Source organism: Pteronotus mesoamericanus, unplaced genomic scaffold (genome assembly GCF_021234165.1).
Source record: "Pteronotus mesoamericanus isolate MK-2021 breed Mesoamerican mustached bat unplaced genomic scaffold, CSHL_Meso_final contig_20, whole genome shotgun sequence".
NCBI lineage: Eukaryota > Metazoa > Chordata > Mammalia > Chiroptera > Mormoopidae > Pteronotus > Pteronotus mesoamericanus.
In genome coordinates, this window is record NW_026555085.1 from 12767967 (window position 1) to 12782734 (window position 14768).

Consider the following 14768-nt stretch of genomic DNA (forward strand, 5'->3'; position numbering starts at 1 on the left):
TTATTGAGAATGAATGAATAAAAGAATTCTATGGATCACTCATTCATTATTTTACATTCCTTCAGTCCTTCATTAAGGATTAGTTCAATCCTTCATTCAACTAATTCTGGAGGCTATTGCTGAGCCCCACATGTACCGGAGGCTGCCAGACATGGGACATTGTGAGGAATTGAGACAACCCACAGTGAGCCGTGAGGAGGTGGTTGTAAATTAACTATCACTTTACATGTATTGTGTGCACTGATACACAAGGTTCACGCAGAGACTGGGAGCTTCAAGGAAGGCCTTCAGATCAATGTGACTTAGACTGAATTTTGGAAGACGAACAAGACTTAGCCAGGTAAAGAGGAGAGGATATTCTTGCAGAGGGAGCAGCATGGGCAAGGAACGTGCAAAGGTTTAACAACTGCTTGCGGTTCAGTGTGGTGGTCACAGGTATGAATCAGGGAGCAGAGAGGGGATTGAAGGGGACAGGACCAGGTCTGGGGCAGGGGAATGGCTTTAGAGGGTTGCAGAGAACCCCTGCTCACCCTGTTCTCCAGGAGCCCGAGACCTGTGAGGCATACTGACTCCCCAAGGCCCAGTCAGAGCCTACCCGATGCTCCGCATGTTAGGACCTGCCCAGCTCCTGGCCGACCTCTTCCCTACTCCCCCAGAAAGATATTTCCCTTTTGTGCCCTGTGGCCAATAGAGCTCTGAGGACAGTGGCACAAAAAACTAAGTGGTTTGAGCAAGGTTTCTCGGTCAGGGGCTAGCTAGAGGCTATAAGATCAGGGACGTTGGGGGAGGGCCCTTTGTTAATAGGCAGGAAAGGCCCCTTAGTTGGGGCACCTTGGAGAAAAGAGACCATGGTGAGAGTGTGGAGGGTGTCATGTCTCTGATCATCAGATGCTGGGGTCTGCTGAGACCTTCCCATTGGCTATGCAGGAGTCAAGACCAGGGCAAGAGCTGAGACTAGCTCAATATTGAAGGATGGTCAGAATGACCTTCCAAGTACTCAGTAGATGCAGGATCCTGATCATCGTCCATGGCGACGAGGTGATGGAGGTGGAGAGTCAGCGTGGTCATGGGGACTCGACTATAGGTCAGAAGGAAATATGATACAAGCTCATTTTCATCAGCTCCAGGCGGCACCTTCTACATTCCTCCTTATTCTATGTACCATTAAACCCAAAGTGGTGTCACATCACCCATTACCACCACCACCAGTTTTAGCACAGTCGTCACCTCTATCTCCCTTACCCACCTCTAACTCTACCACCCACCATTCCCGGCATTCATCACTCAAATCACACATACCCTTCTCTCAACGAGGCTCCATCACTGTCACCATTGCCACCACCATCTCCGTCATCTATCACCACTGCCACCGTCAGTATCATCTATAAAATCCTCGTCACCATCACTGCCCACGTAACCACATCATTATTACCACTATCCCGAGCCCCATGCCCCTCATTCTCACTCCAAGCACTCCCATCACTATTAATTTCTACCATCAGTATTCCCACCTCCATCTCTACTATACCATCCTACCATCATACTTACCACGACAATTGATTCCATCATTACCACCATCGCCAATGTGGGAAATGATTACATGGGTTATAGTGATGGTTAACAATCGGTGAAACCCCAGCTAAGGTGAGGAGGTCAGCTGAGGCCACCCAGTGCAGAGAGGGGTAAAACAATAAGAAGTCCTAAAGTTTAGGAAGTCCCTATTGCAAAACAATCCCAAATCGGAAATTGTTTATATTAGGAACTTATTCTTCCCCAAATCCTCCAACAGTTCTAGTAATAATTTCAACTAAGGAGTTGTTATTTTTCCAGTGCACAAGGCTCCTTTCCACCTGGTCCTGTATAAATGAAGGTCTCCTCAGTCTGGGCCTCTCAGCCCAGGTTTGAATTTCCAGGGTGGAGGAGGATGGGGATAGTTAAAAATTTAATTAAAAACAGTTCTTAACTGGTGGTCCAGAGCTTATCTACCCTCTGGTTAGACTCTTGGCATTTCATACCTTGCCTGTCCAGCTCCATCATCTGCCTCCACATACATATCATGGTCGTTGTCACCACCACTCCTGATGGCCTCAGAGAGCAGAGCTGCCGCAGGGGCTGAAGGCAGGGGATAAGGTGAAGCCAGGGGTATAGTTACTGCCAAATTACTCTCTGTAGAAAGGGGCTGCAGATGTAGATCTGCGTTTCACGGGCACTGAAGCAAAGAGGGAGAGGTGACCACTGTATGACTATCAGCTATTTCTCACGTTAAGGCAGGAGAGAGATCCCCATTGTGAAGACACAGGCATCACAGCCGATGCCCAGGCCTGGCCTCACTGGCTGTTTTCTCCAGCTGTGGATAAACCTCAGAGTATTCCCCTGCGGAGCCCCGGGATGGACCACAGAAATGACGATGGCTGCAAAACTTACCTCTCAGGAGCTGGAAGTGTTACAGTGTTTTATATTTTTATATAAATAATATGATTATATAGTATCAAATGAGGGAGGCATCAACAGCATGGGAATCACGTGTGAGTGAGAGTCAATGGGTAGGAGTTGTCTCACCCTTCAGCTGGTCTCCAAGGTGTCTTGGGCATCTACCAGGTGAATAAGAGAGAGGTGAGTGCTGGTCAAGGGCCTGCCCCAAGGTGTGAGGTGCCAACAGGCTGGTGTGTTTGGGGAACTGGAGGGAAGGAGGTATGGTGGGGGGGGGTCCAGAATCAGGGTGGAGAGGAGCCAGTCTTGGGCTAGGGAGTTAGACTTTTACCCTCCAGCAGTGGGAGCTGGTGAAGGGTTTTATTTATTTATTTATTCATTCATTCATTCGTTTATTTAAAATGATTCTTTTTAAAAATATTTTATTTATTTATTTTTAGAGAATGGGGAAGGGAGGGAGAAAGAGAGGGAGAGAAACATCATCGATCGGTTGCCTCTCACATGCCTGCAACTGGGGACTTGGCCTGCAACCCAGGCATGTGCCCTGCATAGGAAGAGAACCTGTGACCTTCCAGGTCATAGGCCAGCGTTCAATCCACTGAGCCACACCAGCCAGGGCTAAAAATTATTTTTAAAATCTGTTTATTGATTTTAGAGATAGAGGGAGGAGGAGAGAGAGAGAGAGAGAGAGAGAGAGAAATATCAATGTGAGGGAGAAACATTGGTTGCCTCCCATGTGCACCCTGACTAGGAAGAGGATCGAACTCGCAATCTAGGCATGTGCCCTGACTGTGGATTGAAACAGTGACCTTTTCGTATGTGGGACAACGCTCCAACCGAGGCAGATGAGCCAGGGCTGTTGAAGGGTTTTAAACAGAGACAGTCCCCTGTCACATTTGTTTTAAAATGTTCATTGTGGTAGGTGCGTGGGGAATGGGTTGAAAGGGATGAGACTCGATGCAATTTCTAAGTCAAAGAGCAAGAATGTCATTGCGATAAGGAAGGTTTATATAACTTGTTTTAACCCTCCAGCTAAGACTGTACGCTCACTGACGGCAGGGATTGTGTCTGAGGCATCGTTGTACCCCACCAAGTGCTTAGGTTGCACTAGAGACTCAACAAATGTCTCTTATCTATTATTACCTCCTATCACCACCTCCAAATCACTGCCCTCACCCCCGTGCCTATTAGCACCACCTTGAACACACTCCATGGCACTGATTTAGCTCTTTTCCCAGAGCTCTTTGAGGGGGGCCCAGCCTAGTGCAGACTGGAACATCTGCAGCTCAGCAGCTGAGGCCAAAGTCCTGGGCCAGAGTCAGGGGTCCCAGTCCTCTCTTCAGTTCTGCTGTTGAGTCACTAGGTGACCCCAGCAAACCATACACTCCATTTCTTTATCTGTTCAAAATGGGGGCTAGATTAAATTAGTCATTTTCAAACTTTTTAAAAAGCCTGGGCCCCTTTGAAGCTTATTTGTTTAGAAATCTGGAGACCTTGAAACACAATTTGACAACCTCCCAGCTCTGGCAACCTGGTGTTTGGAATATCAGATTTTAAAAAAACTTGACATTGCTGGTTTCTGCTGTGGCAGAGGCCATGAGTGAGAATTGAACGGGGAATATCAGAAAAATTCAGTCTTAGGCACTGCAGGTCCTATAGAAGGACCTTGGCAAACCTTCTCCTTCCCTACGCACCTCCTCAGGAGCAATTTCGGAAGCCCCTAAAAATAGGGGTAGAGGCAGGCAGGAGGGCCTGTGTGTATGGGAAGAGCCCTTGAGTGAAGAAGTGGGAGGGTGATGGGTCTGGAATCCCCAGATTGGCCAGGCTGCCCACTGTAGTTCCAGGTGTGTCTCAGGCCAGGGCATAAGCTCCAGGTGGGGACATAAATCCCACAGGGTACAGCCCTGGCTGGTGTGGCTCAGTGGACTGAGTGTCAACCTGAAAACTGAAAGGTCACCGGTTTGATTCCCAGTCAGGGCACATGCCTAGGTTGTGGTCCCCAGTTGGGGACATGTGAGAGGCAACCAGTTGATGTTTCTCTCACACAACTGATGTTTCTCTCACCCTCTTTCTCACTTTGAAATAAATAAATAACAGGGTGAGTGGCTGGCTCAGCAATAAGAACCCTTCACCAGATTTTGAATCCTGGGCTGCCAGCCAGGCCATGTGGGTTTCATAGGACAAAGGGCATCCAAGGAGAGCGGACACCATGTCCGGGAGATGCTTCCTCTTAGGAACCTTGGAGCTTTGCTGATCAAAGGGTAAGGTGGTTGTCTCCTACACACCTAGCTAGCCATTATAGCAGCCTGAGGCTACCCGACTTGGACCCTGAGCACCAATATGTAAGTCCCAGGACCCTGGAGCCATCCTCTCTGAATGGATGGCGGCCCCTTCCTCATAGGCACTGGGCTACACAGGCAGGGATCCCTGGAGACCTGGGTGGCCAGGGAAGGCCCAGTTTTGGGCCGGCCCCTGAGGGCTGGAATGTGGCTGCAGGCTCTCTGCCTACCAGTTTGTTTGCTCCCGCCTCCAGAGTCCAAGGGTCCAAGTGTTGGGTGAGCTAAGCTGATACTATAGAAGGAGCCCGTTTTGGGGAGAGTTAGTAGGTGGGTGGCATGGGATTCGAGGAGCTGCTAGACCAGGTGGGAGGCTTTGGGCCCTTCCAACTTCGGAATATGGCCCTGCTGGCCCTGCCTCGCATACTGATGCCCATGCACTTCCTCCTACCCGTCTTCCTGGCTGCTGTGCCTGCCCATCGTTGTGCCCTGCCTGACACCCCTGTCAACTTCAGCCACCAGGACACATGGTTGGAAGCCTACCTCCCCCGGGAGCCCAATGGCAGGCTCAGCTCCTGCCTCCGCTTCACCTACCCCCAGGCCCTCCCCAACACTACATTATGGGAAGAAGGGCAGAGTCTCAAGGAGCTGCAGGCTGAGGCCTCCACAGAGCCGTGCCCTCAGGGCTGGGAGTACGACCACTCAGAGTTCTCCTCCACCATTGCAACCGAGGTACCCAAGCCAGGAGGCGGGGGGACACGTGAGTGGGATGGGTCTGCCATTGCCTTGGGTGATTACTATGTGGGCATTAGGTACATTATTTTACTTCCTAGAGTCTCAGTTTACCCATCTGTAGGTAAGGTTTATGAATTTAAAGCACAGGGCTTGTAGTAAGGAACCTGCACAGGGGAGCTGGTATTATTATTGGGAAGCGATTAAGGCAGGGAAGGGCGAAGGTGGCTCCAGGGAATGGGGCCGAGCGTTGAGAAGGGTGTGTCTGCAGTAAGAGATGGAGAAACAATAGAGGCCTCCTTCTCTCCCTTCCTCTTTTGGACCCCAGGTCTGGGATTTACATAATCCATCTGGAGTTCTGTGCAGGTCGGGGCAGAATCTCTCTGAGGAAGAGCAGGACCCATTTTGTCATGGTCAAGGCCCTCCATGGGAAGAAGCTGTAGTTGCAGGATTGGGGAGAGGCGAAGTCTCCCACTCCCCAAGCTGAGGTGAACAGTTGGGGTTTTGTTATCTGACATGGAGGTACCAGGATGGCGCAGTTGACCCCAGAAGGCCCCAGGGTCTGGAGAGGGGGTTAGTACCAATTGGAGAGGGGCCCATTCCCATGGGAGACCCCTCCTTGCCTGACCCTGCAGTGGGACCTGGTGTGTGAGCAGAAAGGCCTGAACAGAGCCACTTCCACCTTCTTCTTCGCCGGTGTGCTGGTGGGGGCTGTGGCCTTCGGATACCTGTCTGACAGGTGGGGTAAGGTGGGGTGGACAATAAGGGAGTGGGGTGGAGAACCTTCTCCCACTAGCTGGGGCCTGGGCCTAGTCTACCTGTCTTGGGACCTCCCCTGTACAGGGAGCTAACCCTGCATGACCCCGGTGCAGGTTTGGGCGCCGCCGCCTGCTGCTGGTGGCCTATGTGAGTTCCCTGGTGATGGGCGTGGCCTCTGCAGCCTCTGTCAGCTACATCATGTTTGCAATCATCCGCACCCTCACTGGCGCAGCCCTGGCTGGCTTCACCATCATCGTGATGCCACTGGGTGAGGCAGGCAAAGAACGGGCAGGGCCTAAAGGGATGGAGGGAGACAGTTGTCAAGGGTGAGACTAAGCCTATCTGTCCCTTGCTAACTGTCTTCCTGTCTCCGGCTGTGCGCCCAGAGCTGGAGTGGCTGGACGTGGAACACCGCACTGTGGCAGGTGTCCTGAGCAGCACCTTCTGGTCAGGGGGCATGATGCTGCTCGCTCTGGTTGGGTACCTGATACGGGACTGGCGATGGCTTCTGCTGGCTGTCACGCTGCCTTGTGTCCCAGGCATCCTCAGCCTCTGGTGAGGCCTTTGGGCAGCTGGGGAGTGGGAAATACAGGAGGCCAGAGACAGAATTAATCAGAGACTGAGATTCAGAGACAAAGATACAGAGACAAAGAGAATGAGAAACAGTCAGTGATGAAGAGACAGAGACAGAGACCAATACATGAGATGCAGAGAAACACAGAACAAAATATAGAGAGAGACAGACAGAGAAACAGAGAGACAGAGACAGAACCAGTGCGAGGTAGTGACAGACAGCAGGACTGAAAGCTTCAGAGGGACAGATGGAGATGGACACATGAGAGACAGAGCCAAGCACAAACTGAGGCTGGTGCCCTGGAGGGGTGGGGATAAGGACAAGATCAGCACAGAGGTAGGAAGTTGTAGTAGGAGGGTGAAAGTCCAGGCAGGGTGGGCATTTCATTACCTTCTCCAAGTAAACTGGCTTTGGATGATCCCTCTGGGTATGTCTGTATGTCTGTCTCTCCGTCCTATGCTCTCCTGTCACCTGTGGGAAAAGTGGGTGACTCTTCCTGGGGGCTGAGGTTTTGGGGGTGAGACCAATTCAGTTGAGTAGAGAAGGGACTCCCATACTATGGAGAACCTAGTCCTGAGCAAAGAAGTGTGGGAAAAGGTAGTTTTTTAAATTTGGCCTTAAACAACGAATAAAAATTCATCAGGTAAGGAGGGTTGGGAAGATGTTCCAGGCTGAGGGGACAGCCTGTGGCGTGCCCAGGAGGGAGGCATGTCTTAGGGTGCTGACTGACCGAAGAGCCTCCCACTGTCCCCCAGGTGGGTGCCAGAGTCTGCACGCTGGCTCCTGACCCAGGGCCGCTTGGAGGAGGCCCACAGGTACCTGCTCTGCTGTGCCAAGCTCAATGGGCGGCCTGTGGGTAAGGATGGCCTGAGCCTGGAGGTAAGGGTGAATGTGTGTGTGAGTGCATGCAAGTACATGTGTGTGCACGGCCTGTGTCAAGCATCCCCTCCCCGGGGCCCACTGTGTGTACAGGAAAAGCTCCCGGCTTGAGTGTAGGTTCTCCTGCGATGTCCTCTGGTGGGCCAGACCCTTGACTTTGCTTCCTTTACTCAGCTCCCATGTGCATTGCTCCCTTCCAATGCAGAAGGGAAGAATAGAGACCCTGAGAGAACAATGCGCCTTGCCAAGGCCACAGTCAACTCCATGTCACAAACTCTCCTCCTCCCACACCAGGAGCTGAGCAAAGTGGCAGCTGCAGAGCGGGTGGTCCGAAGACCTTCATACCTTGACCTGTTCCGAACACCACGGCTCCGACACATCTCACTGTGCTGTATGGTGGTGTGGTGAGGAGGGTGCTGGCCTGGGCCTGGCAGGGTGGGGGTGAGTGGAGGGCGGGGCCGGCATCAGGATGATGCTGAGTGTGACAGGAAACTGGACAAGTGAACTGTAACTGTGGAGGGCAGGGGTGGGCGTAGTAGGTGGAGGGGTGGAGGGGATGGGGCTCTGGAAGGTCAGGAGATGGAGCAGGCATCAGACACGTGGGTTCAAATTCAGGCTCTGCCACTTCTTTATTGTGAGACCTTGGACAGTTGTCCCTTCTGTAAAATGGATGCTTTAGTTGTTACCTCACAGGGTTGCTGTGAAGATTAGGCAAACGTGCTCTGGTCACTAGGCGGTGGTTGCAGTCCCTCTAAAAAGTCAAGGTTCCCTGAGAGGACAAGGTGGGTGGGAAAGAGGCCTCTGAGTGGCATCGCGACCCCGACCCCTCTCAGGTTTGCAGTGAACTTCTCCTATTACGGCCTGAGCCTGGACTTGTCGGGGCTGGGGGTGAACGTGTACCTGACGCAGCTGCTGTTCGGGATCGTGGAGCTGCCCTTCAAACTGCTGGTCTACTTGTTTGTGCGCTACGTAGGACGCCGTCTCACAGTCGCAGGAGCGCTGCTGGGCACCGCCCTCACCTTGGGCGCCAGGTTGCTGCTGTCCTCGGGTAGGCCTGGCACCGGGGCCCCGCCCATTCCCGTGGCCCCGCCCCCTGGCCAAGAAACCCCGCCCTATCCCGAAGCCCTGACTTAAGACCAGTTAAGTTCCGACCTCTCTCTGGAGACTTCACTTATCATCCTGGGAGCCTTACTGTCTGAACCTCTTTCCCTTCAGAGATGGTGTCCTGGCGCACCGCCCTGGCGGTGCTAGGGAAAGGTTTTTCTGAAGCTGCCTTCACCACTGTCTACCTTTTTACCTCGGAGTTGTACCCTACTGTGCTCAGGTAAGGGAACCGTGAGTCCCAAGCAAGCCTGAGGAATTTGTCGGTCTCATCTTTTACCAGCACCCCCACATACACACGACACACTGTACCCCAATCCCTCTCACCCATTCCTTGCACTGCATTCGGAATACAGTTAATCACCACAGCCTCTGTTTGCCTCAATCTGGGAGAAGGCGGGGACATTTTATTTTCTTTACTAAGTGACCCTGAGCGAGGTCAGAAAACTTCCTTTAAAATAGCGGCAAAAAGCCCTATCTGCCCATCCCATCCCCAACAGCCTGGGAGTTGTCACCAGACATAAGGCCTGGGGCCCTTTCAACTAGCTACTGGCAGGTGAAGAGGAGAGTTGTAGGCAGCTGGGTATGATTAGAAAGCCTTGCACCTTCTCTAACAACATGGCAGAGTCTGTATGAGCCCTTGACCCTCTTCCCCATCCCCTTTCTGGTGATGTTTCTTTTCTTTCAGTGATACCTGACTGGTATACTGTTAGAGTGGTCCTCAAACTCTGGTGGGTGTTGGCTTGGGGGCTCCTGGCCAGGGGGTAGGTGGGAAGACCACCGGAAAGAAACCCCAGCTTTCTTAGCTGTCTCGGGGGGAGGTAAGGGAGTACCAAAGGGTACTGCCCTGCCAGCCCTGGGCAGCGAGCCCCATGAGGCATTACCCCAAGTAGCTGTGAGTACAAACCCCCTCCCCCATCCTTTCTCTGAACAGACAGACAGGGATGGGGCTGACTGCACTGGTGGGCCGGCTGGGGGGCTCTTTGGCCCCACTGGCAGCCTTGCTGGATGGAGTATGGGTGTCACTGCCCAAGCTCACTTATGGGGGGATTGCCCTGCTGGCTGCCTGCACTGCCCTCCTGCTGCCAGAGACAAGGAAGGCACAGCTGCCAGAGACCATCCAGGACGTGGAGAGGAAGAGGTGTGTGCACATGCATGTGGGTATGGGTGCTCAGGTACCTGACACCTTAGGTGGGACTCAGAGGAAGAGATGTCTGCATGTGTGTATCTGGTACATGTATGCAAGTGTGCACAGGTGAATGACCTGAAGTACATCAACTATGGGTATAAAAGCAAACAAGTCCATGTGTGGGAGTCACTTGTGGGAGTAAACATGTTTATATACCAGGAATTGGGGAAGCCCTAGGCCAGCACCAATGGGGCAGGCTGGGGTGGCAGGCTCAGGGGCTAAACCCCACCATTGCTCATGATTCATTCCTCCCCAGGGCCCCATCCGGCCTTCAGGAGGAACAGATGCCCATGAAGCAGGTCCACGACTGAGTGGTTTAAGGAGCAGGCCTTCCACAAAAGTTCTGCATCAGGGGCTGGGAGAGCAAAAGGGAAGACCCTGTGGTCAGAGCTGGGGGCATAGAGCTCTCTGCTCAAGACTGGATTTGCTTTCTGTGCCCCTCTCTGTTCTCATCCATCTTCTAGCAATAGAGCAACTTCCCAGAATGCAGTGGGCTGCCGGAGAATTCTGGCACTCCTCTCATAGCTGGGGGATTCTGTGCTTCTGGGTTGAGGCAGCAGTATGGAGCTGCAGGACAAGCCCTGGATGGGAAGCAACTGAATCTGGTGCTAGCTTCTGATCTCAGCTTGGCCACTGATTTGCTGTGTGACTTTGGGCATGTGGCTTTCCCTTTTTGGGCCTCAGTCTGTTCATCTGTCAAATGGATAATGAAGCTTCTTAAACAGACCTCACCACAGGATCTATCTGTTGTCATGCTCAATGAGATGCTCAATATGGTGCTTCTTCTAGAGATGGTGCTGAAGGAGGGACTGTCCTATGATGACCTCTGGTACCAACAGGGCTGTGGGCACCACTGTGTGGTGCTGAGGGCTAGGGGACCTGGAGAACAGAGCTCTTTGCTCCACAGCTGGCACTTTGCAGGGTAATGCATCCCCTACCCCCCACACTCTCCACCCTCCAACCCACTGTCCAGACCTCATGCCCAAAGAAGAGTTGAAGGAATGGGAGCCAACATTTTATTGGAGAAGCCAGGATAAAGACAAGTCTTATGAATACCTTGAAGTTATATAATGTGCTGGGGAAAGACATTGGGAAGGCCAGGAAGCCACCGTTCAGAATGGGGTGGCCCAATTCCCCTGAGCAGATAGGAATGGGAAAGGGATGACTTGGCAGAGTGTCTAGACTTTCTGGTCTACCATGGAGCTGAGGCCCAGGCTGCCAGAATCCCACCTTCCCCTACCTCCATGGGACTGAAGGATTCTGTAGCTCCCACTGGAGCATGGAGGGGATGTCCGGAGGCCCAAGTTAGGGTGACCTCTCCTGTGAGCATCTTATTTCGATTTTATCTCCACGGGGTCATAGATGTAGCAGCCCACATCACCAATGTTCACGCCTGAAGGAGAGAGCCCCATCACCAAGGGCCTTGGGGACGGGGGTTACTGGGCTGAGGGCTAGAGGGAACTGGGAAGGATCTGGGATATGTCTGACTACAGGGGAAGTTGTCCACACATCCCCACAGACCCACATGCCATACTTTAGGCCCAGCGTCTAGGGTGGAGCTGCCCACCTTTGGGGCCAAACAGGTAGCCGTAGCAGGGGATGTGGCAGTAGGGGACGCCGTCATGCTGGGACACAGAGAGAAAGAGAGCCCTCTCAGCTTGGCTCTTTTCCTATCTCCAGCCTTTCTCCTCCCAACATAACCACCCATCCCTTTCTTGCTCACCTCAGCATGACTCCCAGCAGTCAGGGTCTTCCGGCAGCGCTGGCACCTCAGACAGGGTCGGTGCCAATTTCTTCCCAAAGACATCACCTTCTCAGCTGGTGGTAGAGAGAGGTAGTAGCCCTACGGGCAGGGCAGGGAGACCCACCTGCCTCACACCACCTCCCTGCCCTCTGATGCCCACCTTGCACTCACTCCCCTCTCCACTTTCCCTTGTCACTTACCAAAATAGACAGGTTCTTCACAGCCAGGGCACAGTGAGGTCTCCCCAGTGAATGTCTTCATGTGCAAAGGGCCTTTAAGGAGAAGAGGCCCTGGCTAGGGCTGAGGTGGGGGCCAGGTCTAAGTAGGGCCCTCTAGTGCCAGCCTGCATATGGCACTGTTTTCTTCCAAAAGCCATACTTACCCCAGAGCCTCCCACCTGGATGGACATAAGTATGCCTTCCTCAGACAGAGCTGAGTCCCCTCTGACCCAACGTCCTGTCCTACCCCTATCTGCAAGAGCGACCACTTGCTTCCTTCTCATCCTCCCAGGGGCTCACATGCCCACCAGCCCAACCCAGTTAGCAACTCAATCCTCAGGAAACCTGAACTGATACAGGAGCTGGCCAGGGCAGGGGTGTCAGGTGTTGGGGAGCACAGTGTCATTGCCCACTGCAGAGGACAGAAGAAAGGAACACGGAAGAGGGGGGAGGTAGAAGGATGTGAGGGGCTGGCCCTGTCTCAGTGACTCCTCACTCATAAGTCTCTCCTTCCATGGCCATGGCCTGGGAGAGGCCTGAGTTCCAGGCCAACTTTGCCTCTGACTAGCTGTGACTACAAAAGGTCACTTGCCCTCTCTCGCCCTCAGTTTCCTCACCTGTAAAATGGGGGTGGTAATGCCCATCTGCCCACTTTACCTCTGAACTCAGCAGCTGACATGAGGGAACATAGAAAAAGGGGTTGCAGATAAAGGAAGATTTTGACATCCACGAACAAAGTTGTAGGAATGAGGCAGAGGACTATGTGAGAGACTGCCACCTGGTCCCACCCTGTTCCAGCCTGGGAAGGCTTAGGAGGAAAGGTAGCTGGGGTCCAGCCTCACTTACTTTTCTTGCCCTGAGGAAGGCCAGTCCTGGGCCTTGGGGGGCTGAAGCTGCTGGGGCTGAGGGGAGTGGTATTGGCAGGGGTGGGAATGGGGGAGTTGTAGAGGTAGGAGCCCACACCACCAATGTTCACCCCTGTAGAAAGAAGAAGGGAGGTCAGGCTTGAGTCTCCAGTTCTCCTTCCATGGGGAGGGTTTTTGCTGCCCTCTGCCTCCTTTCTGGCTGGTACTTACCCCTGGGTCCAAAGAGAGCCCCATAGCATGGTTTGTGGCAATACGGCCTCCCATTGTGCTAGGCAAAAGCAGAGGAAAGAGGGTTGCTCAGGGCCAAGGGGGCTTCTCCCGTACTCCACAGGCCTTCCCCCCAAACAGGCTGCCAGGTGCGTCTGTCCCCTGGCCTGGGCTAGTGGGGCTGGGAGGGGTCAGGATGGGCGGGCATGCCAGAATTGCCGCTGTGGTCAGGGGAAAAGGGCAAGAAAACGTCAGGAAGCAGCGTTGCTGCCCTCTCATCCCACTCAAATGGCATGAAGTCCACCAGTGAAACTCAGGGTCCAGAAATCCTGGCTGGTGTGGGGGCCACCCTGCAAGTGGTAGTGGTCTTGGGAGTTAGCTACTGAGGGTGCCTTTCGTGAGCCTCCAGGGCCACAATGGGGCTGGTGCCTGGGACACAGTGACAGACATAGGTCTCACCTCTGCATGCCCTCCGGGGGACAGGACACTGTGGCAGTGCTCACATTTCAGGCAGAAGCGGTGCCAGTTCTTGCCCAGGGAGCTCACCTTCTCTGCTGTGAGGACCAAGGTAGACCCGGGGCTTCAGGGGAGCCAAGCCAAGCAGAGGACGCCCTCCTTTCCCTCCTCAGTCCCACCCTGCTTTCCAGAGACAGCAGGGAGTGTCTCCAGGAGGCCAGCCCCTTCCCGCCAGAGTGCCATGCCCGAGAGGTGGAAGGGGGGTCTGGGATCACACCCTTTGCCAGCTCCTCGTGTCCTCTGGGAACCCAGCTGCTCACACTCGCCCAGACGTCTCCCTCTCCTCAGCCCGGGGCTCACCGAAGAAAACAGGTTGCTGGCAGCGTGGGCAGGTCCAACTCATGGCTCCGCTGAGGGCAGCAGGCTCCGAGGGCAGCAGGCTCCGCACAGTGGGCACCCCGCAGGGACTCTGTTCCGCCCCTTCTGCTGGCTCCACCCATGGCTCGAGCCTCATTGGGCTGAATCCGCTGCTCCTCGAAGCCCATTAGCTGCCAGAAATTTAGCACTGCTCCACCTGCGGGACGCAGGCGACTTCGCAATTATTTTCAAACTAAAGCCTCTGACAGTTGGCAAGGTGAGAGGATTCTGAGGCCAAAAAGGGAGAGGTGGGAGCAATGAAGACACCTGGCTTGGTACCAAGAGGGAAAATGCCTAGAGTGGTACACGCCAGGAAAGCACTCTTATTTCAAAGCCAAAGCGAGGGTTTAGGCATGCTTTAAAGTGAGGCTTTAAAATGGTTTAAATTCCACCTAGGCAGTCTTGCAGATAGTTGAGAGCAACGGAATCTGGAGCCCATATCTGTTACTTTACTCTTTGGCTTCAGGCAAATTGCTTAACCTTTCTCTGCCTCTGTTTGGTACAATGCGTATGATGATAATTCTCTACATCATAGGATTTTTGTGAGAATTAGATAAGTTAATACATGAAGAGTGCCCAAACAGTACCTGGCATATGAATGCTCTAAAAGCAATAGCTATCATCATGAACTCGAGGCCCTTAGTTTGGAAGCCTCAAAATGTGGTCTGCAAACAATAGTTTGCTTGTAAAACCTTAATGCTTATTAAATTTAGTGTATAATACTGACATCAATGACATATTCCTAATTTAGTTTAGGATGTTTTAATATTTATTAAAAATAGCTCAGCAGTGCTTCAAAGGACACTTCAAAAGTTGAAACCCACAGTGGGAAAAAAACATCAGCAGATATGTATCTGATAAGGGTAACCCAAATGTATAAAGGACTGTCACAACTCAATAATAAAAAGACAACCCAACTA

The 14768-nt window shown here is 52.9% G+C and overlaps 2 protein-coding genes across 9 annotated transcripts; one reads left to right on the forward strand and one right to left on the reverse strand.

Annotated features, from left to right (window-relative positions):
- The first annotated feature begins 5045 nt into the window (after positions 1-5045).
- SLC22A7 (solute carrier family 22 member 7) lies at positions 5046-10251 on the forward strand. Of its 2 annotated transcripts, none has more exons than XM_054568769.1 (10): positions 5046-5438; positions 6050-6177; positions 6311-6465; positions 6584-6752; positions 7527-7650; positions 7945-8054; positions 8484-8698; positions 8866-8974; positions 9686-9892; positions 10197-10251. In XM_054568769.1, exons 1-10 carry the CDS (start codon positions 5046-5048, stop codon positions 10249-10251), a joined length of 1665 nt encoding a protein of 554 aa, XP_054424744.1. The 2 variants fall into 2 exon arrangements, with proteins under 2 accessions (XP_054424744.1, XP_054424746.1); XM_054568771.1 differs by having other exon boundaries at positions 6074-6177.
- A 698-nt stretch (positions 10252-10949) lies between these two features.
- Positions 10950-13879, reverse strand: CRIP3 (cysteine rich protein 3). 7 transcript variants are annotated; one of them, XM_054568772.1, is made up of 8 exons: positions 13792-13879; positions 13435-13529; positions 12979-13036; positions 12749-12880; positions 11885-11956; positions 11664-11758; positions 11508-11565; positions 10950-11333 (listed from the first exon to the last, which is right to left on the reverse strand). In XM_054568772.1, exons 1-8 carry the CDS (start codon positions 13832-13834, stop codon positions 11272-11274), a joined length of 615 nt encoding a protein of 204 aa, XP_054424747.1. In that variant the 5' UTR covers positions 13835-13879; the 3' UTR covers positions 10950-11271. The 7 variants fall into 7 exon arrangements, with proteins under 7 accessions (XP_054424747.1, XP_054424750.1, XP_054424749.1 ...); XM_054568773.1 differs by having other exon boundaries at positions 11291-11333; positions 11466-11565; XM_054568775.1 differs by lacking the exon at positions 11508-11565.
- Positions 13880-14768: the final 889 nt, after the last annotated feature.

Bases quoted from the DNA above. Each gene is read 5' to 3' on its own strand.
- SLC22A7 (XM_054568769.1), top strand. From the start codon at position 5,046: ATGGGATTCGAGGAGCTGCTAGACCAGGTGGGAGGCTTTGGGCCCTTC. The intron at 6,178-6,310 runs GTGGGGTAAGGT...ACCCCGGTGCAG, and splicing joins TTCGGATACCTGTCTGACAG to GTTTGGGCGCCGCCGCCTGC. The intron at 8,699-8,865 runs GTAGGCCTGGCA...CTTTCCCTTCAG, and splicing joins CAGGTTGCTGCTGTCCTCGG to AGATGGTGTCCTGGCGCACC.
- CRIP3 (XM_054568772.1), bottom strand. From the start codon at position 13,834: ATGAGTTGGACCTGCCCACGCTGCCAGCAACCTGTTTTCTTCG. The intron at 11,957-12,748 runs GTAAGTGAGGCT...TTCTCCTTAAAG, and splicing joins CCTTCCTCAGGGCAAGAAAA to GCCCTTTGCACATGAAGACA. The intron at 11,334-11,507 runs GTGGGCAGCTCC...TCTCTCCTTCAG, and splicing joins CTACCTGTTTGGCCCCAAAG to GCGTGAACATTGGTGATGTG.